Here is a 21,862-nt window from a genome sequence, read left to right on the forward strand (position 1 = left end):
AGTTGTTTTATTTAGCAGGAAACCAGTACAACCAAGTACATGTCATCTTTATATCATATTATAAAGACAAGAAGTGTCGCTTGCTGTCTCTGTCTTGACATTTGCATTTGCCACGTCCTGAAAGCACAATGCTACTCAACGTCAAATACTATATAAATGACTAGCCACAGTACGACTACTGTGCAGGCAGATGACACTTTACAGTGACGCATACTGTAATCTAAGGTGCTGGATTTAAAAGGAAGGCGTTAATTGTCCTTCACTTTGATTCTTCTTCTTTTTTTGTGCACTAATTAATTGAAATGTAATTTTAACAGTGAACTGCAAGAGGCATTTGTGGTAGAGCTACACGGATATCTTATTGTATCTTCAAGGTTGAACACAGTTGTCTCCTCTACAGGAGAGAGACAGGAAGTTCTTTGTTATTAATGACAAAAATGGCATTTTTGAGAGCTGTACAATGTCCCTTTGCAAAATAAAGAAACGCTATGCAATTTGCTGATGACCCCTTCAGTACTTCAGGGATTATTGCCTCAACTCCTGGTTCATAACAGATTTCCATGTTTTGGCATCAAACATTTCACATCTTGTAATTTTCCTGGTGTAGTGTGGAGGGATGATGTAACAAGTCTGTGTTTTTTTTTTTGCTATGCTACTGTTGCCACCGTGTTTTGAAGTCAGTAAAAACTATCAACAAAGAAGATCTGCTACAAGTGTCCTTTAAAAACACTGGAGCCTGACTTGCACGAATGATATTCAGGCTGAGGTCATGAACTGAAATCACAACAGCACAATTGTGTACCTCGCTATTTCAATGCTAATCAGAAATCAAAAATAAATGGACTTTATTTTTGTGTCAAAGAGGTTATAGGTGACACCAGACTACACGATCTCCGTCTGTCATCGAACACACACCTCACGGCTTCCCCGTGTCTTTGACCGCACTCTGAACCCACGATGTCGACGTGGCTGACGGGAGCTGGATCATCTTCTCCAGAATGTTCATCATACGCTCCTGCAGCTGCAGACACTGGACCTGGAGGAGGTTCTGTTGATGCAGGGAGCGGCGGACCTCCCTGCACGTCTCCTCTATGGCACGGTTCGACCTCTTTTGCTGCTGTAGCATGGCCTGCATTGTCCGCAGCTTCTTCTTCTTCAGAGACAGATGCTTGTTGGCGAACCTCTTCCTCGCAGACACAGGATGGGAGCTGAAGAACAGAGAACGGGCGGAGGTCATTGCCTTAAAATTTGTAACACATTTCTCACAAAGCCACACGTCATAAACCTCAACCATTCAAAATACTCAAAATACTGTTAAAGGTGCATTATGTAATAAATAACATAATCAGGGAAATTATTTCATTCTTCTTCTACTTCAAACTTCAACCTATTCAACTGCACGGCTAAGAGCAGAGAGCCAAATCTAAAGACATGCACTGAAGTACAGACACGTATTCCTGTTCCTGTTGTGAACATGTCTGAACCAGCAACATTCTTTGTTTGTGAATCGCAAACTCCAGTCTTTTTGGACATTTAGACTAGAGCAGGCAGGGTTTCTCACTCCTGGTCTTAACCACCCATTTATTTGAATCAGGTGAGTTGGAGTTTGGACTAGAGTTTTTGTCTGATAACAACTTGAGGTGAAGCAGCAAGCCTGCATTTAAAAACAAGCCCCATGACTAAGTGAAACCTACAGTAATTTAGTCTTCAAAAAGGAAGGAAGCAGATAATTCCAGTTGTGTTAGAAAGGTAATTAGCCTAAAAAGAGCTGGATAGTAGGTTTTGGCTGTGGGGGAATTGGCTAAACTACATTTAATTAACTAGAAAAGCACTCGGAGAGCGCAGACCTCTGCCAAGGCACACACAAAGTAGTGATAAAAATAGTGATATAGTCTACGGATCACGCCCAAAATTCAATCACTTCAATCCAAATCCGTCCGCGACTTTTCGCTAACAGACAGACAATCAAAAAACGAAAGCGAAAACATATAACTCCAAGCGAAGGTCAATAATAGATAGTGGCTTGAAAAGCTTAGAAAAGGGGATTTTGTTTGTTGATGTTCGTATTTCTATCCGAAATGCTTGAGAAGAACTAAAACAAAACCATTTTTCGTAATAAATTAATCTGTTGATTATTTTCTCGATTAGTCAGTTGTCCATAAAATGGCAGGAAATGTTGAAATGATGATGTTCTCAAATGTAAGTCTTAATGATTGTATTTGTTATATGGAGCACAGAAAACCAAAGATATTCGCATTTAAGAAGCTGAGGTTTTGAAAAACACTCAACAGATTAATTGATCGATTATCAAAATAGTGGATACTTGATTAATTAGTGACTTGCTTCAGCCCTATATCTGTTTCTCATCTGTTTAAATTACTCTCTTAATTGTGCAGCACCAGATAAGTTCATCTTAGTTTGTGTGTGTGTGTATGTGTGGATGATGTCATTTTTATTACCTGGAGCCCTGTGTGTTGTCACTGTCGGAGCTCAAAGAGTCCAGCTCTTGCTTTATCTCCATCTCATCTGAGGAGCCTGTATACTCTGGCAGGAATCCCATCATCCCCTCCTCTGAGGTGGGCACCAGGTTGTCTGCAGAGTGGGAGGAAGTTGAAGGCCCTGCTCCCGAGGCCTGAAACTCCAGTGCGTTCACTCGCTCGCCCTCCAGCGGCTTGGTGAGGATCTTGTCAATGGCTTTGTAGTATGGCCAGTCCGGCACTTCGCCACTTTCACCTACTGTGGCTTTCAGTCGCCTGTAAAAAAAAAAAAAAAGGAACAATTTTTATTGTCATGCAACAGCTGGATTTTTCAGTGACTGAGACCTGGTGCACTTGCCTGTACTGGAAAGACATGTTTGTGATTTTCATCTTGATCTCCTCTTTGAACCGCTGCTCTCCGGTCAGCTGGAAAAACCTCTGGGACATCTTCTCGTAAACCTTGGCGTTCCTCTTGCTCAATTTCAGTTCGTTGTGGTGTTCCTCCCACACGTAGAGGAGCGCTTTCATTTCGCCGTCGGTCCAGTTCGGGGCCCGTCTGTGTTTCTCATTGTGGCCTGGCAGTAGGTAGCTGAAAGCGTCGTCTGTTGCCATGTTTCAAAGGATTCTCTTGGCCTGTGCTGCCAGTGGTTGCAGAAGGAGGATCTTTAGAGGTTGGATTTGAAAGTCTTTTACTGTGCTAAGAGCTGTGCGAGGTGGGGAAACGTGCAAGACAGCACACACACTCCTGCCTGTGCCCTTCCCCCTAGCCTGAAAGAGGACTCAAAATGGGGCCTAAGGCAGGAGAAGAATCCGGTTAAAAGCTTTTAGTGGTGCATGATGTCAGCATGACATCAAGTTGCCTTGGCAACGGTGAGGGTGGCCCTTCATTTTCCCTCCCCTTTGCTCTAACCACTCCCGCCTGCACTCCTTTCCCCTTCATTCTCCTCCACTGGCAGCACAAAAAGCTTTTAGTTGAAAGGCAGCAGTGTGAGCGCTCCAGACGGCTGAAATATGAGCCCGGGGAGGAGGGAGAAAAAATGAGAGAGCAGAGACTACGGGTATGTGTTACCTTGGCAACAACACATCGGGTTATAGTCGGCTACATTGCTCCGTTTTAAAAGCTTTTAATAACAGACAAGTCGTTTTGATCGGGGGAGAGGTTTGCTTTGTCTGGCATGAAGCAGAAGAAAAGGAAATCCTTCCGTGCTAAAAATGTGAGCAAAAGGCTTTCACTGAAGAGCTGTGAAACACTTCAAGGGGGAAATGACAGACAACATGGCAACATGTGGTGATCAACTACAGGTTCTAGAATACAATATGTAGACTGTTGTAATCAGCGTTCTATTCATAGCTGAGGGTGGTAGACAATGGATCTCTGCAGGAGGGGTTTCTCTCACCAGTTAAAAACCCCTCCCCCGTTCAGGTCTCAGCAAGGCACAAATCTCCGTCCACCCCCACCTCTCTAGCACCCTAATCTACCATTATATGAGCATTTTTCTCCTCCCTTTCCGCCCTCCCCCTTTTCTCACTCCCTCCCTCTGCTGGTCTTTTACACAAATGCGCACACAGTAAAAACCCTTTCTTTCTCTGCAGCATCTCTGCTGCATTGTCTCTCCATATTTATTTGTGCAGCCTCAGATGAGCAGCAAGCGATGATGCAGCAACACGACGAGGCTCACTTCATCTTTGTTAGTGCCACTAGCTGATGTCACCGACAGCCCAGCTTAACTCTGTTCTGCCCTGATTAGATCCTTAACCCATCTGCTCCTCAGTAACCTGACAGCCAGCCGGTGTGTACGGTCATACACGCAAATGAGCAGCTTTAACCGATCCATCACATCTGCCACTTAAGAGCCACGTCGAACACCCACTGTTGCAGCAATAGAGAAGTGAATGAAAGTTAATGTGAAAGGCTTTGTGTTTTTCTATTTTTTTCTTCTTCTATTTTTTTTTTGCCTTCAGCTGCCAGTTTAACAGCCTTTGCCTCCAACAGTGAAGAAATGTGATAATGAGTACGAGCTCACATTCATCTTATTGTTTTTTATGGTTGCTTGTTTTTGATACACAGCTTTAAAACTGTGTCTTAACTGCTCACATTTAGACAAACAACAATTTCATTTTATTCAGTGTTATCAATACCAGATCTTCTTGCTGCATGGGTACATGTAATTCTATTTATCTTGTTTTCATTCATTAAAGTAAAGGTAATCCAGACTACTAATCCAAGAGCCAGACTAATCTACAGATAAAGCAGTCAAGCTCCATTTATGTGCACATGTAGAAGTCAGTAGTGTTAAGTAAGTGAATTAATCTAAAATAACTATATGATAAAATTTAACAGGATGTTTTGACACAATTTCTCCACCATCACGACTAAAATCTATCAAATTATCGAGACACAATGTGTATTATTATCTTACTTTAAAGGTGCCATATGTAAGAACGTCATTCAAGTCAAAAATAAAGAATAAAAAGGGGGGGGGGGTGGAAAAAAGTTCCAGTTGGTTTGAACCTTAGAAAAATGTTTAATGCAAATTTGTGCACATAAAACACAAACATACAGTACAGTGCATATACATAAAGTATCGTAAAGTATAAATGCTTTTTAATGTTGGCCTACGTTAGTATGTAAACACATACATCTCGTCTTATAAACCACGCCTGCAGCAGACCCAGTTCAAACCGACCCGACGCAAACCGACACGACGCCAACACTGACTTTGGCCAAAAGTGCGTCCACAACAAGAGATAGTCTTTTGCACCTGCTAATGGAAAACACTGAATATGACAAAAAAAAAATAACGAACGGTCGCATATTTTGTACTGTGATTAGAACATTTGAGGCCGGTGTGTGTGTGTGTGTGTAACACAAAAACAATACAGCAGATACGAGTTGTTTGTTTCCTCTGTGCAAATCTACGCTGGGGCTGGAGGGTCAGTCTAACCTTTTTTTTGGGGGGGGGGGGGCAGGGTTCCCATCAGTCCTAACAATAATGCAGATACAAAACTGAAAGCTATTCATTGTGCCAGTGCTCTGATGGCAGAACAGTTAAGGAATGTCAGTTTGTGAGACAATTAAATACAAAATGCTGAAAATTATTATTATTATTATTTATTTTATTTTACTTTTTTTAAAGAAAGGGGGCTGGTGAAGGGCAAATAACGTGTTGGGCAATCTCAGTGACACCAGCACACCATATAAAATCAAAATATAAAAAAAAAACATGTTAGAATGGATTTGATATGATGTAATATATCAAGTATTCATAATATACAATAATAGAAGTTACAAAGCAAACATAAAAAGGAATGTAGTTCTGTAAAAGTACCACTAGAGGTCAGCAAATGTCCATGCTCAGATATCCAGTTATACACTTTAAATATGTATCTGTTGTGAGAACTTGTTTCTGATTGTGCACTAACACTTTAAAAAAAAAAAACACAGAACCCACACATTTTACTTCATTATAACCTCATTTCAACTCCACGCATCAGCAGCAGCAGTGATAAACACTCCAGTTCAGCAAAACTGACTTAGTTACATTCTTGATATGAAGCCTCACAGTTTTTTTTATTAATCTAACACTGACTCAAACGTGCACAGTGGCCTCAAATGTCTCACATCTGTGATCTTGACACCGTTACTGTGAAAAGAAAATTATGATTCCCCCCGTTCTGAAAACTGACTCATGCAGTCACAGGATACTATTTCTGTAAAGGTGCCATGAAGAGTTTTGTTTTTCTTCAGCCGTTTTTTTTTCCTTCTGCGGTGGTAAAAGTTTCTCTCCGTCTGTTAAGTCAGATCTTGAAAATAATTTGCTTTCCCACCTCCAGGTTTCTCTCCAGCATTGTGTGTATACAGACTCCAGTGTGGTTTCTCGTGCCCTAAGTGTCTTGAATTGGGCTCAGTCTCTGGGTAAACACTCCTCCTCTGTGATGCCCTGAGCCTTGAGCTCCTCCAGGACATTGTCCAAGTGTCCAGGGTCAGGATACCCGTGGCCAGTCAGGTTCGAGCCAAACTCTGTCTTGTGGTGCACCTCGTTCCAGATGACTGTGTCGGACTCGCCGGTGGTGCTGGACGTGCCTACAGAGAAAATGAGCCGGCGGTCCCACGCTACCAGAAGGAGCCTCAGAACCTGGATGAAGACGTTAGGAAAGAAAATGGTATCACATAATCATGTTATGCTTTAAAGCTGTAGTGGGTAACTTGATACAAACTTTTCCATTATAAAGTTATGGCACGACTCATCTCCACTCAGTTTGGTATCAGGCACAACGTGGGCAGGGTTGTCATCACACAGCTGCATGAAACTGTTGTGACGTCATTTTTTTTGGGGGGGGGGGGGGGTAAACTGAATCTTTAGAATCAGTTCATTAAAAAGATGAGATCAGTACTTCCTGCATGTCACTGAACTGAAATACGTCTGAACGAGTTGTGATTCGGGTCACGATCGCCAGCTGTCGGTGTCCCAGAATACACCTGGCTCCTCTGTTAAATATTGAGAATTTAGAAATGTCCTTGCTAAATATTGGGGATTAAACGCTTTTCTGGATTTTTAAGTCAGTGTCAGAGTTGAGACACTCAGTCTCTGAGCGAGTTGTTGCGAGATACCGTATAATGGAAAAGTGCAATCACGCCAATGTTTTGGCAACAGAAATGACAAATTACTGGAGCTCCAAACCAGAAAGAGGAGACGTTAGCTCATTTACCTTGCGTCCCTTCTCGCTATCGGGGAGGTAGCAGTGTCTGGGGAAACCACGGGCGGTGAAGGGTTTGCCTGGATTTGGGTGCTCTGGCCCCTGAAGAGATCACAAAAGATCACAAAGTTATAATCATTCAAAGCAAAGACTAAAAAAGTAAATATTGTGATATTTTTGCAGCAAGTGTTGGGCAGTAACACGTTACTCAGTGATATACTACATACACACCTGAAGATGATTATTTTACCAAGTAATAAGTAGTGTAAGGAATTGCTGTCTGATGTAGACCTGACCCGATCACTGAACATGTTCACAGTTTAATTTCATGCACATCGGCACCATAGACCACATGTGAACACTGAATGAAGTCTTCCAGTTTGCCAGATGCACCTGACCAGGAAGTAAACATATACTGTATAGCCACTAGGGGGTGACGCTCCTGGTTCTCACTTTGAAAGGAAGCCTACGGGCTATTTCTGACTTCATTTATAACATCAGTAAACATTTGAATCTGGACTTTCCGGATGCTTGTGTGTGTGAGAGAAAGAGAGATCTTTTCAGCTGCAGGTTTTTGGTGACTTTCTGTTGCAAACATATGTTTTTTTAATGTAATAATCTCTTATATTTTGTTGTTAGTGTTTGAAGGGATGAGTAGAAGTTGTTTGATTGTATTTAAGTGAGTAATATATCTTACTGTTTGAGCAAAGAAATAGTATAGCGTAATATGTATTACACTTCCTGAGTAACTTGCCCAACACTGACAGCCACAGAGATGATTGGCTTCAGTTTACCTGGATGCCAGGAGGGATGTTGTAAATGATGCGGATGGTTTTGCAGTCAGGGTGACCGGGCAGCGAGTGGGGGATGACATGGTACTCCATCTTGCCTGGGGGCTGGTTGCCCGTCTTGACTCCATAAATGGTCTTGCAGGTGGGACACTGAAGGCTGCCGTCCTTGTTGCCGTTGTTGTACATGGCGACGAGGCATTGGAGGTGGTACTGGTGGCCACACTGTGCCAGGCGGCCCACAGACTCAGCTCGGGAGATACCACCCACGCCGGGACCCTTGTAGCCCGACGGTCCTGCCAGGGCCTCCATACAGATGGTGCAGTCCTAAAGAGGGAAGATCATTTCATGTGATTTTGAAAACCCCTTCTGCAACCTGTTTGCAGCTGTTTTTACTACCGCAATGTTGACATAAGATAAAGTGTGGGAATATATGGCAGGGCTAGTGTTAAGACCTAATCACAATATTGTGAGAACTCATGTCTAAAAGCAACTGACCTCTTCTGGGGGATTGCGGACTTTCTGCAGGTAACGCTTCACCACTTCCTCTGGAGTCTTGCCTAAGAGATGAAGAGACACAAATTATTTAAATAAATGATTCTGAACAGAAACGCACATTCGGCCAAAAACAAACGCCCACTTCATCCTCACTGGACCCACCTTTTCTGGCCTGTTTCTTGGTCGTCTTACGGCAGCAGTGGCCCAGACCGGGCACAGGCTTGATGTCGCTCTTGCTGACCGGTGGCGGATGAAGCACCAGCTTGGGCGGACGGGTCAGGCACACAGGGAGTCCTGCTGCGCTCATCAGTATGCCTGTAATACCTGCATACAACCAGAAGAGGGTGGATGTGAGACATGTTGTTTAGGCGGTTTACTCATTGAATGATAGGTTACCTATCAAGGAAATATCTGTGCAATTATTAACCTATTCTGGTGAGGGCTGGTGAATTTAGTTTTAAAATGTGGGGCAAAATGCGATAATGTGTCCGGATATTTACCTGCCAGTGCAGGATGCACAGGGCTGGATCCATTCAGGTTCTTCACTGGAACAGTTGGCACACTGAAAAACACAAACACACACATGCAAAAACACGTTTATTTACAACTCGACGACTTGCTAAAAGAACACAAACACAGCCTAAACTGAAGGTGTGAGTATTTAATGAGTCACCTGCAAAGAGACACATATGGCCAGAGCATACGATCACCAACGGTTTTATTAGGTACTACTGCTCAGTTCAGATAGTGAGGCATGTTAAAAAATTGGATTTTTACACACAATCCTCTCGAAGGTTTACAAAGAACGGGCCAAAAAAGAGAACATATGCAGGCAATGAATGCCTTTTTGATGGCAGAGGTCAGAGGCAAATGACCAGACTGGCTCAAGTTTATAAAAACAGGCCCAAGTAACCTTAAATCAGACCACTCTGGACATCAGATGTCCTCTGTATCTCATAAAGTGTATGCTAGTGTTCAGTTCACCCGTTGTCATCGGATTAGGGAGCTTTTGCCGAGTCATGTAAAGAAACAGATGTGGCTAGTCATTACCCTGACCTAGGTCATTACTGACCTATAATTATCAGATGGGATTTCATCTATATATATATAGGGCTTTAGGATTACAGAACATGATAAATTAGGTATGTTGCTGTAAATTCTAAGGTAACAGTAGTAGTATTTAAATATTTATCCATAACCCAGCAGGAACCATAATAATTGTACTTTTTTTTTTGACAAATTACAGTATTTTTCAACTCAAAATGTAATATCCAATTTTTGTAATTATCCAAATATTATATTTTTGGTCTAAGTGAAAATAGAAATAAAAAGGAGAGGCTTAAATGCGTCAAAAGAGTCTGAATAAACTTCTAGACATGAAACACAACACAGTGCCACTGCAGGTGAGTACTTACGCTCTGCCAGCTTTAATAATAGTCATCTTTCCTTCGTGAAAAAAAACACACGCCAAGAGTAAAAATATTCCGGCAACAATATCAATTTGTCAGACTACTTTGTCTGTTCCCATTCGTTTCTTTCTCTAATCGTTCCTTCAGTCGTACGTCAGTATGTCTCCGTCTCCTCCTCTCCCTCTCTCGTCTCCCTCTGCTTCTGTGTTGGTGTCAGGTCTCCCTCCCTCTTTTTTATAGGGCTAATCTACCTGTTTCCATCTGTTGACTAAACTCTGGTTGTAGGCCACAGATTCATCACGGCAGGGATTACCCTGCAGGTTGCTACGTCACTGAGCCGGGCGGCCACGAGACTGGAAAACACACGACTACCTGTATGTATTGAGCACAATGTGTGAGTAAAATAAATATAAGGCTCCTCATTTCTGTAGATCTCAGACAAAAAACATTTAATATTAAAAGGACATTTTCATTTTTGTGTAAGGCCAGAGAAACACTTTTTTTTCTATCATTATGTTGAACAGCCACACTCATTGACGTTTTTTTTATTCCACATGCTCAATATAGCTGTGACATATAAGATAAGATAAGAAGTCCTTTATTCGTCCCGCAGTGGGGAAATTTACAGTGTTACAGCAGCAAGACAGTAAGGATAAGGATAATAAATAATAAACATGCATTACCAAAAAGAAATCGAAATATGGTTCTTATAATATGTATTGTTTTTTTTATCTTATATTTGATTCTTTAATTGATGCATTATTGCATAGCTGTGGCATATGGTTCTTATATATTCTAGTGTTTTATATCTTATTATATTTCCCTACTTTGAATTTTCTTATGTTATAATGAAATAGTTCATCTGTTCTGATCAATAAACAACATGGATGATCATCACACAAGACAACCTACATACATATTTTTCATTTATTATATTGTAATGTTTTGATGTATTTAAATGGCAAGGAAAATAAATTGAAAATAACAATATATATGGTTTTTTTTTCACTTGTAATTTCTCCAAATAATAAGATTAAAAATTAGACATTTCAATTTTCAAGGATTAGGCTTCAGTTTACGGGAAGCTAAAGGACATGAATGACCAGTATTACCATGCATCGATGACACGAAAAACAATAATTAGTGTGCTGTACTGATCCTTTACTTGTCAATCTAATTATACTTCCCTTCACCTTGTTTGTTTACCAATGGAACAAACTGTGGGATTAAGTCCCTTGTATTCCAGTCACTGAATGTAAAGCAGACTAGGCCAAACCAGGAATAAGCCGATTGATATCTGCGTGACGACCACGTTAACGTGACCATTGTAGTGTAGAGGTTAAAGGAAGGCAGCGGGGGGGGAAAAGAGAGAAAGGCTGGGAATCTAAAGGAGTGTCGGTCAAGTCACGTTTCTTTGATCCCCGGCTAATCTGGTGGCATTAGAGCAGCCTCCATCTGCAGTGCTGGATCGTGATGATGGCGGTGGAGACACACAAATGGTGCCACATATGGTGTTGTTCGCGCACTTTTGCAGATACAAACTAAATCACATATATATATAAGAGAAAGAGATGAACCCGATTAGAACGTGGCGAGGTTCCGTGGTTTTGGCACACACATGTAGAAATGAAAACCCGCTTCAGTGAGCAGAGGAGGGCGAGCAACAGGTGTGAGACCAAAAAAGACTCTCGTCATTGTCATAATCCGTGATGTTGGAGAGACACTTTGGAGAGTTGAACTCCTCACTTTGAAAACCATCTGCTCCATTTCACTGCAGGCCAGCTTCCTCACAAAACAACAACAAAACGACTACTACTACTTTACGTTATTTCAGCACAAGCTCAGTCACGCTGACCTCATTTTGACCCTCTGACCTCATTTTAACTAATGAATAAAACAGATGCAAAAAGATGCACTCAGCTGAAGTCCATTTCCTGTTTTGAAACACTGATTCTGAGGTCTGCATATAAAACGGCTGTATGATTTTAGTAGTGAAGCTCTTTTAATGGCACTAATATTTGTGCAGGACTAGTGCTTCAACCTTATGAAAACCTAGTTTTCTATCAGGGTCACTCTTTCAGCCAGCAGGGGGCGAATGGAAGTCTGTGAGGAAAATTCTACTTTTTAATTTATAATGTCAGTAAACGTTTCCTTGACGAGTTCATGGTCTCAAACGCTCTTCTTCTTTCGAAAATCACATCAGTTTTGTAAATTAGGTTTCCCATTTCGAAGAACATTTGACTATGTTCATTTTTATGTACCAGCTACACTCTTAGAAATAAAAATAAAAAAACAGCTAAACTAGAAATAAAAGTAGAATCATATAAGGTTATTCAGCTTCTCCTCATAGGAAAACCCTTTTTGGCTCCAGGTAGAACCTTTATCAAGAACCCTTTTAAAACCCTTTATTCAGGAAAGGGGTTTTAAAGTGTTTTCTGGATCAAAATGGTTCTTACTGGAACCATTAGTGTTACCAAGAACCCTTGAAAAACCCCTTTCCAGAAGAGAGGGTTTTTCAGAAGCAAATGGTTCCAGGTAGAACCTCAGCCCTTGTAGAAGAACACTGCTCTCACTTGGGAATTTAAAACAAGTATCTTCAGAAACGTGTCCCTGTTTTGGTATTCAATCATTCTAATATTAGTTCTATATGTTGGGCCCTTCTGCTTGTCACTAATTGCTGTCTTTCCCAAAACAGGTCTCTCTTGTGAATGATTAACTGAATCAGTATTCCCTTTTATCCCAGCTTCCTGATAATTATTATTATTAGTAGTATTTACTGTATGTGATCGGTTGAAAGGCTCTCAGACCTTTCCCCTCCAGCACAGGAGCATCTCCATCCAACACAGTGGCATGATTGAAATGGACGATAAAGCAGTGAGATGATGTGACAGCAGGGCAACTAAGTGGAGCTTGCACTAAGAACCAGATGAATGGGAGAAGAAGGACGACGAGGGGCAGAAAGGTGAGCGGAGAACCCTGCGCTAACGGGATCAGAGGGAACTGAGACGTTGTAGGTGTTAGTGCAGCAGCAGGTGTGACCATCTGCTGGATGAAGGAGCACTCTCACCTGATATGTTCAAAGAACGGGTCAGTCACACAGCTCAGATTACCGCAGCAGGATTATTAAGCATGTGCTGTTTGGTATTTTTATATATTTATATACTAATGTGAGGATTAGGAAAGTGGATATGTTCACATGGAAGTGACTAAGATCAAGTGTTTGATGACATTACAGGCAGCCACGTTCATTAAAACCACAGCTTCAGCAGGATCTTTAGCAGCTCTTGTGTGTGAGTCTGGGCAATTTTCATGATACATTGCTTTCATCAAGTGCTTCAACATTTATGTTCCAGCATAAGAAAGACTTTTAAATCATGATGGGGAGGAAAAAAAGTTGCTAAAATGAGGAGCTATAATAGGAATATGATGAAATCTAGAGGCTAACATTTGTAACGTGCTCACTAAAGGACGCCGCTGGCTGAAAGACGGTGAGTTATAATAAAAATGATGAAACTACAGCTGCTGTCCCTGCTCATTGAACTGAGAACAGCACCCTCTGGTGATGGCACCTGCAGACTGTGACTTCCTGTGCTTTACTTATATACTAACATGCACTGAAGCAGCTGTTGTCTGTATAAAAAAAAAGTCACCTGAATGCTGAGATGCTGAACAACAGTAAACAACAATAAAATGATGTATAGGAAAGCAGTTGCTAAATTATCATATGTGCAATGTATATTTGCCATATAAACAAAACAAAAATAATTAACTTGTTAAAACCAGAATAAGAACATCCAGTTTTGACATTTTTTTTTACATTCAATAAAAGACTGGATAAAAGACTTTTCCTTTATTTAAAACTGGTTTAGGCTTGGGTCTTTTTAATGACATATGCTAATATTTATGTGTGGAAGAAAACACTGCAATCAAAACAATCTGAAAACCTATTTTTGTATCAGTCTCACTCTTTCGTATGTGTTGTTTTCATCACCAACACACTCTGGCCAACACTTCGTGAGATCACACTCAGATTTCCAGACTGCAATTTCCAAGCCTCTTTCTCGACATCAGAACAACATACAAAAAAAAACAAGAGTCGTCACGACAAGACGAGCACTAAGGGAAGATATCGGACATTATGTTCACAGAAGTCACAATCCAGATGTGGTTCAGACGTGATCTGTTGGGTGAAACTGGAACCCTTTTAATCAGTGAAGCTTTCTGAAATCTTTGGCCCACATTGGTTGCCACGGTTACCCACCCTTGAGCAAGTGCTTTCCAGACACTTCCAGAATCCACAGGTTCCCTGTTGTTTGTCGGAATAAAATGAAAGCCGTCGTGAAGTTGCTGCATGGTAAATGCCTGGAATGGGTGCAAAAGTTGGCGGATTCTCTATGAATGCTTGTCATTGTTTTTCCCGTTGAAAAGAACAAGCCTGGCGGAATTTGTGACAAAGCTAAAAGAAATGCTAATGAGCACTGATGTCAAACAATGAGAAAGTCCTGTCTCAAATTATGTTACTGTTGCCCTTAAGAAGGCCTCACTTTGTATTAGATACAGTAAAAATCAATAATTGATCAAATAGTAAAATAATGTTGTCCATTCAAAATACAAGAAAGATTATTTTCTATGTACATTTGATCTTGATACTCACTGAGAAGGTAGTGTATCATCCAAATTATACCATAATTCTGCCTATTTAAAGGTACAGTGCCAAACTTTTAGTGATATTTGTTGTTTTTATTCTGCCTCCCTTTAGTTTCTGTCAAGCAAAACTATCAGACCTGACTGAAGGACGATACACCAATCACTTCTGAAACTTTTCGTAGGTGTTTCTTTGTTTACGGTCATATCCCAACCTGTTTGCAGCCGTCTCGCATTACTAGCGGAATATTGCTGTTGCCAAACAAATCACTTCCTGTATGCAGCACTGAAATATACTGAGAAACACATGGAGCTGATAGCATTGTGCGATCTCAATCGACAATGTTTGAATGTCACAGACATTTGTTGATATTTAAAAGGTACACACAGTCGTTTTATCATTGGGAGACTGAGCATTAGAGAATATTTTGAGCAAAACGACATGTGACTGCTGTGGTTTATCTACTCACCCAGAGGCAATAAGGGCACGTGACTGAGCCATGGCAATGCGCTGCAGTGCGGGCCGACTCAGCCCAGCCAGGCTGGACCGAGGTGGCAGAGGCGCCGCGCAGGCAGCCGCACCGGACGAAGACACTGGACCCAGGACACGGGCCGAAGGCGAGGGCGTGCAGGTGGAGGCCACTGTGGAGATGAGAGAGGGGCCCGGAGGGGACACTGCAGAGGCGGAACAGGAAACGGAGAGGGGGCCCGATGAGGAGTTGGAGGGGTGAGGGGGAGAGGTGGCAACCGATGTGGACGACGTGAGCGGCGGTGGAGGAGGCGGCGGCGGGGGGAGAGGTGGAGGAGGGGGCCGGGTGGAGGAGATGGAGAGGGCTGCAGTGGCTGAGCCGAGGAGGGACAGAGAGTGAGTGAAGCCGCCACCAAAGCCAAAGCTGGCACCGCTAATGCCGCTGCCACCAACGATGCTCACACCTCCTGCACCACCCATCCCACTGACACTATAGCCACCTGTTGCCCCAAATATAGACGTCCTGTTTGGGGACAGTGATCGTGACAGGGAAGGCGGCCGAGGGAGAGTCAGTGAATACGAGCCTCCAGGAGCAGGGTGACTGCTGATTTTGGGACTTGGTGGTTTGGTCTGTGGCGGTCTTCGACCCAGGGTGTGAGCAGTTGACATGGTGCCCGCTTTGACACTCAGCACCAACATGCACTGCTGACAGGCGCATGGCTGTCCCAGAGAGGTGATGGCTGAAGCAGGGAGTGCTCCGCTGGGGTATGCACTCCCATTTCCAGTCCCACTGTTGCTCATCCTGAGCCCCATGCCCACTCCAGACACATCCACACCAAGCAGTCCTGCATTGCTGGGCATTGACGCGGGCCCCCAGGCATGGTGGGACTTAGGCAAGGGTCCGGACACCAGCGGGTAAGCCAGGTCAGAGCGGCGCTGGATGCGCCGGCAGCGTTGCGTCTGCCCGTTGATCTGGGTCATGCTTTCGAAGTCAATGAGGTAGCAGAAACCCAGCGGCGCCAGGTCCAGCCAGGGCTGCTGACGATCTCGTGCTGCCTGGATGGCGATGCCCACGTCCGTGTCGTATGCCGTCCAACTGCCAGCGTCGTTCTCCCACTCCCACAACCAGCCCTGGCCTGGCGCTGAAGTGGGGTCGTAGAAGCTACGTCGTACCGGTCGAAGGGTACCTGAGGCAGTGGGTCAGACGGTGACAACATAGGCAAAAGTTTAATGCACATTCTTAACATTTGTCTTCAGCGAGCTGATGGCATGTGGATACAACTAAGTAGGACTGTGATGACAAAGAGAGCGAAGGAAGCTTGAGTGAATCAAAGCTCTACTTGCGCGACTGCAACATGAAATAAGATTTTAACCATTAGAAGAAAGAAATCTCATAGTGATCAATGTTAATATTGTCAGACCTGTACATGACGTGATCTGCACATAATCAAATCGGTCAGGAGGATGATAATATGAGGTGTGAGTGCCAGAGTGATGTACACCAACTGACATTTCTCCACATAAGACTCTTACTCTAAATGTAAAGTTGGAAGCACTGAGCCTGTTTGCTTGTTGAAACATAACAGATGTCATCATGATGAGAGCTACTGGACTACTACATTGTGGACAAGTAGATTACAACCTTAACAAATTCAACATGTCCGTGTTTGCTTGCTAAGGATTTGGGCAAACAGGTTGCCCCTGGTAACAGCACACGCTGTTCTGTTTTCTGATTGGTTGGCAGCCTTGATTCTACCCAAAGCTGGCTGTGTTTGCTTTCCCAGGCTGCCCAGAGAAACTCCACAGTGTCCTCATACTTTAAAACCTCCCCATATTGAATTTTTTTCTTTAGGACGAGTACACAGTTTAAAAAAAATAAACTTTACTAAGCTTGATGTTACAAGAAGAGCTTTTTCACTTTCATCTTTCTCCCATGTTTAATCTGCAGCTATGATGGGTTTTGTAAAATCATAAAGAAACAGACAAAAAATAGCCACCCAAGGTGGCCCCCTTTGTGGTTGTTTTATCCCTGTTTGGGGATATTTTGCACATCTTTGTGGTCATCATGCGTCTTTCTACTGAGCCCCAGAAATATTACCAGCCAACTTAAGTTTTAATCTCCGACCACATGACCTCTCGAGCCCATTCCTGAGCCTGTGGATGGTTCAGAATACTGTCCATGTAGATATATATATATATATATATTTTTAACAGTCATCAACTTTTCTTCCACACAGGATGTTTGCAAACAGTTTGCCACATTTAACAAGACAACAGGGGAATTCATTTGCAAAATCTGTTCCCATCAACCCTCACTTGTCAATGATCGCAGAGTCGTGAAATTCCTCCTCCCCCTTCTCATCTCTGCCTCCTATTTAGACAGGGGCACCCTGTCTACCTCCCACATTTCCCACATTCGAAAACAAACTACACAAAGGCTTTTGTCAGCCTGCAGTGAGATAGAATGGTGATGTCGGGGTCTCTGCCAAAGCTAGACTACTGACAGTTTCCTGCCTTACTGCCCTGGCTGCTTCCATTTCACAAAGCTTTGACTTGTGATCAATCATGTCTTATGTCCATTTACTGTGACAGTACAGTGCTTGATGATGGCGTATGAAATGAAGAAATAAAATGTTTACGGTGTATATAACTGAACAGAGACTGAATGGCTTTGTTGTTATGAGATCACTGTAACCTGGAAACATCTTAAATTCCTGTACACTTAAAAATGTTGTGTTGATTTTGAGACAAACTTTATCCCCACAACCAAAGAAAGACGTCCACATTCACACGTGTGATACTTGTCACAATAATGTAATCCCTAGTCCTGTACACTGACCTTTATTGTCTCAACCCTTACTGCAAATCTAATGTAAACCTAATTAAAACCCTATTGCAATAATGCAACACATACAGTTATGTAGTCAATGTATTCCATTGTCCCTTAACCTTAATTTAATGTGGTTGCTTGAACTAAAATATTCTCACAATAATGGATTTGTGCCAGAAATTGTGCTCATGATAGAGAGATATGGAGACACACAAACACAAACTGGTTCTACCAGAATGACTCGATTTACCACTTCCGACTTTGAGCAGCGCTTTTGTTCATCGTCCGCCTCTGTCCTCCTTTCCTTTTGTGACTATATCAAACTGGAAATACCTCCCCATAAGCAAAAATATATCATATTTTAATCAACTAAATATTAACTTTTAAATTGATTAGTAGGTTATTGTTTTTTGTACCACATTGAAGTGCATCGAAAACCACCAATTTCACCAATCTCCACCAGCAGTCAGGTCTGATAGTATTGCTGGACAGAGCCCATTTTCAGAGGAAGGACGCAACACACTAATACTGTTACATTGCTTTTCTTTACGAAGACCAACCAGAACCGGAATAATAACATCAACTAACCCTAACCCTCACCCTAACCCGAATCCCAACCCCTACCCTAACCCATTTATTTTGCTTTGATAAGTTCGCAAATGAATTTGTTAAATCACTGGTTGCAGGCTAGACTCAGTAATTTACCATTCTGTATAAATAAATAACCCTAACCTGGATGTTTTCAGTATTTTAAATTGATCTACATTTGGCCATTGTTCCGTTTGATTCCCGTGCCGTGACTCTTCCAGTGACAAAACTCTCACCAAGTCAGTGGCCAGCAGTTTGTTGTTAGTATCGGCTCAGCCCGCTTGGAATCTACAGGCACTAATAAAAAAGCACCAGGTACCAGGTACTATTGGAAATGGGAAAGCAAAAACAACTGTACAGTGGAAAAGTGCCATAAACTGCACTCAACTGTCCTGAGTGTATATGTGCTGTCACCTGTTGATTACATTTACCGACATGCATGTTTGTCACTGTTCTATGTTCTGTCAGACTGTTTCATTGTGTGCATGCATTTTCTCCAGTTTTTTTTTTTTTGTTCTAATCAGTATGTTTAACTATGCAGCACATGTTGCATGTGCTTAATTATAAATGTGCCATGTATTTGGCACCAGTAAGGTGTCTTAAATGATGTTTCCATCAAACATTGCTGCTCTTCAACTTGGTGAATTCTATTCTGCTTTCAAGCATGTGGTGGTTTCACAAACCGTGCAAGCGACCACAGGTGAAACGCAGCCTCTGGCACGTTCACAAAACTGTTTATCAATGTGCACGGTGCCTGCTCGACTCAACCAATGGCTAAATAAATAAATAAAAGAGGCCTCCAGCTCAGGCCCTGGCTCTTCGCATGCAGCCTTCTGCTCCTGCTCACCTGTGTCTTGTCGGAACTGGTGCATGGAATGCAGATCGATGATGTAGGGCGCGAGGCGAGAGTCCACCTGACCGAGGACAACACTACCACACCGCGGGTCGCTCCGGATGACTGCCTCGATGTGATGACAGACAGCCGGGCTGTAGGGCCGCCAGCGTCCGTGCTCGTTCAGCCATTCCCATACCACAACAGCGGACGCTAGTAACATCCTACTCCTGCAATGGCGAGGGGAAACAAACACACGAAATGAGTCATATTCTGGCAGGAATGAAGGGGAAAACGGTGCGCCCTCACAGATGCTCTGCTGCCGCTCCGCCGTGCATCCCTGCGCACAGCGGCGCTGCATCCATCTTGGGCAGTTTGCAACCCAGATGTGGCTCCCATCTGAGGCTATGAATACATATTTGTATATAAATATATATGCACATACATATTAGTAGGGAGATGACAGTACATGCAAACTGTACCTTCCATGTTTGTAGTTTCGTATACGCAGCAATTAGTTAGGTCCTTTAATCGCACGGCGCGGATGGAGAGAGCGTTTCTAAGGCGCAGAAAGCCTCGCAGGAGGATGGTTGCATTTTACTCCCTTTTATGCAGATGAGTGACGTTCGCTGAAATCATTTCTCCGGCTCACAGTCAAGTTAGGGTGAGAGGAGGAAAATGCAACTTGGATGCTCAGAGGGTGGTGCGGCACTCGTAAAGTAGGTTACTGTCACGGATCCGGCTTTGCAGGCGGAATGCATGCGATTTTTACACGAATAAATAAATCTGTGCGTGTGTGTGCGTGTGTGTGCGTGTGTCATATGTACCTGCTGCTCCAGTGTCTCCAGTCAAATCACAGCTCAGGAAAACAGTCTGCTTGCTTTATAATGATCCATCAGTCACAATGAGGAGAAACGTGCGCAGCCCTGAAGTGAAACCCAGAGTTGCATATGATACAACCTCGTCGCTCTCTCTTGTCTTACTTCTAATTAGTTCTTCCACACACACAAATGTTTGGACACGCGCGTGCACCAACACTCCCACGCCTCGTTGGCTTCCAACATCCAATCAGAATCAAGCAAGTGCTCTCGTGTCACGTACGCTTTGTTGTGCAGTGTGTTGACATGTAAATGACTCCATTATACAAAAAAGCGTACGCTCTGGAGATGCCGGGGATCGAACCCGGGGCCTCGTACTTGCGAAGCACGCGCTCTACCACTGAGCTACATCCCCGTCAGGTCCACGATTCGTTGTGCTCTCAGTTTCATTGTTATATATATATATACATATTATATAAGATATATATTTATTCAACTTGGTCATCAATATATTACATCCTTAAACATTATTGATACACAGAACTTGAGCTATGTTCAGTGTACAATATTTGGGTGATGTTCATTGGCAAAACACTATTTTATATATATATATATATATATATATATATATATATATATATATATGTATATATATATATTACTATACTATACTATATATAGTATATATATATATATATACTATATATAGTATGTTTCAAGAAGTGTATCATGAAGGTGCCATATGAAAGAATGTGGCCAAAAACGGTTACTACATTCAAATTCAAAATACTTTTTGGTCTTTTAGGTTTCGTTTTCTGACGTAACTGGCAACCCGTGGTTGCTCGGCATCTGAGACTCTACTGACTGCAATGATTGGTAGGCGGCGGTAGGTGGCGCCACATGCCATCACATGATTTCAAAACATAAACATCATTTGCAGTCAGCAAAAGATTTTTTTTAATGCAAATATTTTGGCTGTACTGTTGTTGTTGGTGAGTTCAGTTTTTTATATGAACATTATTCCTGAGTCTCTGTGACATATTAGGAGGATTTTATGGCCAGTTGCTTTAGATTTATTACATAATGCACCTTTAAAATAAGCCCTTCACATTTAGACAATGGCCTTCGTGGTTTAAGGAGGCGGCCATATTATTGAGCCACCATGTTTCGTCCCGAAACTGGAACAAGTGGAAGCTATGCAAACAAAGCAGAACGATATCATTAGCCTAGTAGCATAATTGCAGAAGTCTTTTTTTTGTAATTGTGATATCTGCCTAACTTTACCAATGTGTTTGCTTAAAATTGTGTTTTTTCTTGTTTCCCGAAAACGTTTAAATATGACTTAGTCAACTATGCTATTAAGCTAACCATATGCTGTCTGGTATGTGAAGGCCACTGTAGTTTCCTGGTGCTTGGTAAAGAGAGTTTCCAAACTGCAGAGACAATGTTCTTACACACTGGACCTTTAATGTTTTTTTTTTGTTTTTTTTAAAGGGACATGTTCACATGTTTATTTTTAGGGTGAAAAAAAAAAGCATTTACAGCGATATTAAAAAAAAAAAAAAAAAAAAAAAACCTACTACAATACACAACTCATAGTATACAGTATAGTATGACACTCATCTTATATGACCATGTGTCAGATATACAGTACATCCTATGGAGGACCACATACCAAAGTGGCACAAGTCTGATTTAAAACCTGGAATTGAGAATCACATCCAAAAAACCCAGAAAAAACCCCAGCTACAAGTCACTTCCAGCCTGGTAATGTGAATGTACCTTATAACAAAATGTAAACTCTGACACAA

The 21,862-nt window shown here is 42.2% G+C and overlaps 2 protein-coding genes across 2 annotated transcripts; both read right to left on the minus strand.

Moving 5' to 3' along the window:
- Positions 1-916: 916 nt before the first annotated feature.
- msantd1 (Myb/SANT-like DNA-binding domain containing 1) lies at positions 917-3,168 on the minus strand (the record flags this gene model as incomplete). Its single annotated transcript, XM_083885813.1, has 3 exons — positions 2,836-3,168; positions 2,460-2,753; positions 917-1,208 (listed from the first exon to the last, which is right to left on the minus strand). Exons 1-3 carry the CDS (start codon positions 3,087-3,089, stop codon positions 917-919), a joined length of 840 nt encoding a protein of 279 aa, XP_083741939.1. The 5' UTR covers positions 3,090-3,168.
- A 3,214-nt stretch (positions 3,169-6,382) lies between these two features.
- On the minus strand, positions 6,383-19,456 carry dtx4a (deltex 4, E3 ubiquitin ligase a; the record flags this gene model as incomplete). The annotated part of the gene is made up of 8 exons (XM_083910079.1): positions 6,383-6,613; positions 7,188-7,277; positions 7,970-8,290; positions 8,462-8,523; positions 8,624-8,785; positions 8,962-9,023; positions 14,985-16,170; positions 19,249-19,456. The coding sequence occupies 8 exons, from the start codon at positions 19,454-19,456 to the stop codon at positions 6,383-6,385; spliced, it is 2,322 nt and encodes a 773-aa protein (XP_083766205.1).
- Between the last annotated feature and the right edge of the window lie 2,406 nt (positions 19,457-21,862).

This window comes from Microchirus variegatus (assembly GCF_963457635.1).
Source record: "Microchirus variegatus genome assembly, chromosome: 2".
NCBI classification, from domain to species: Eukaryota; Metazoa; Chordata; class Actinopteri; order Pleuronectiformes; family Soleidae; genus Microchirus; species Microchirus variegatus.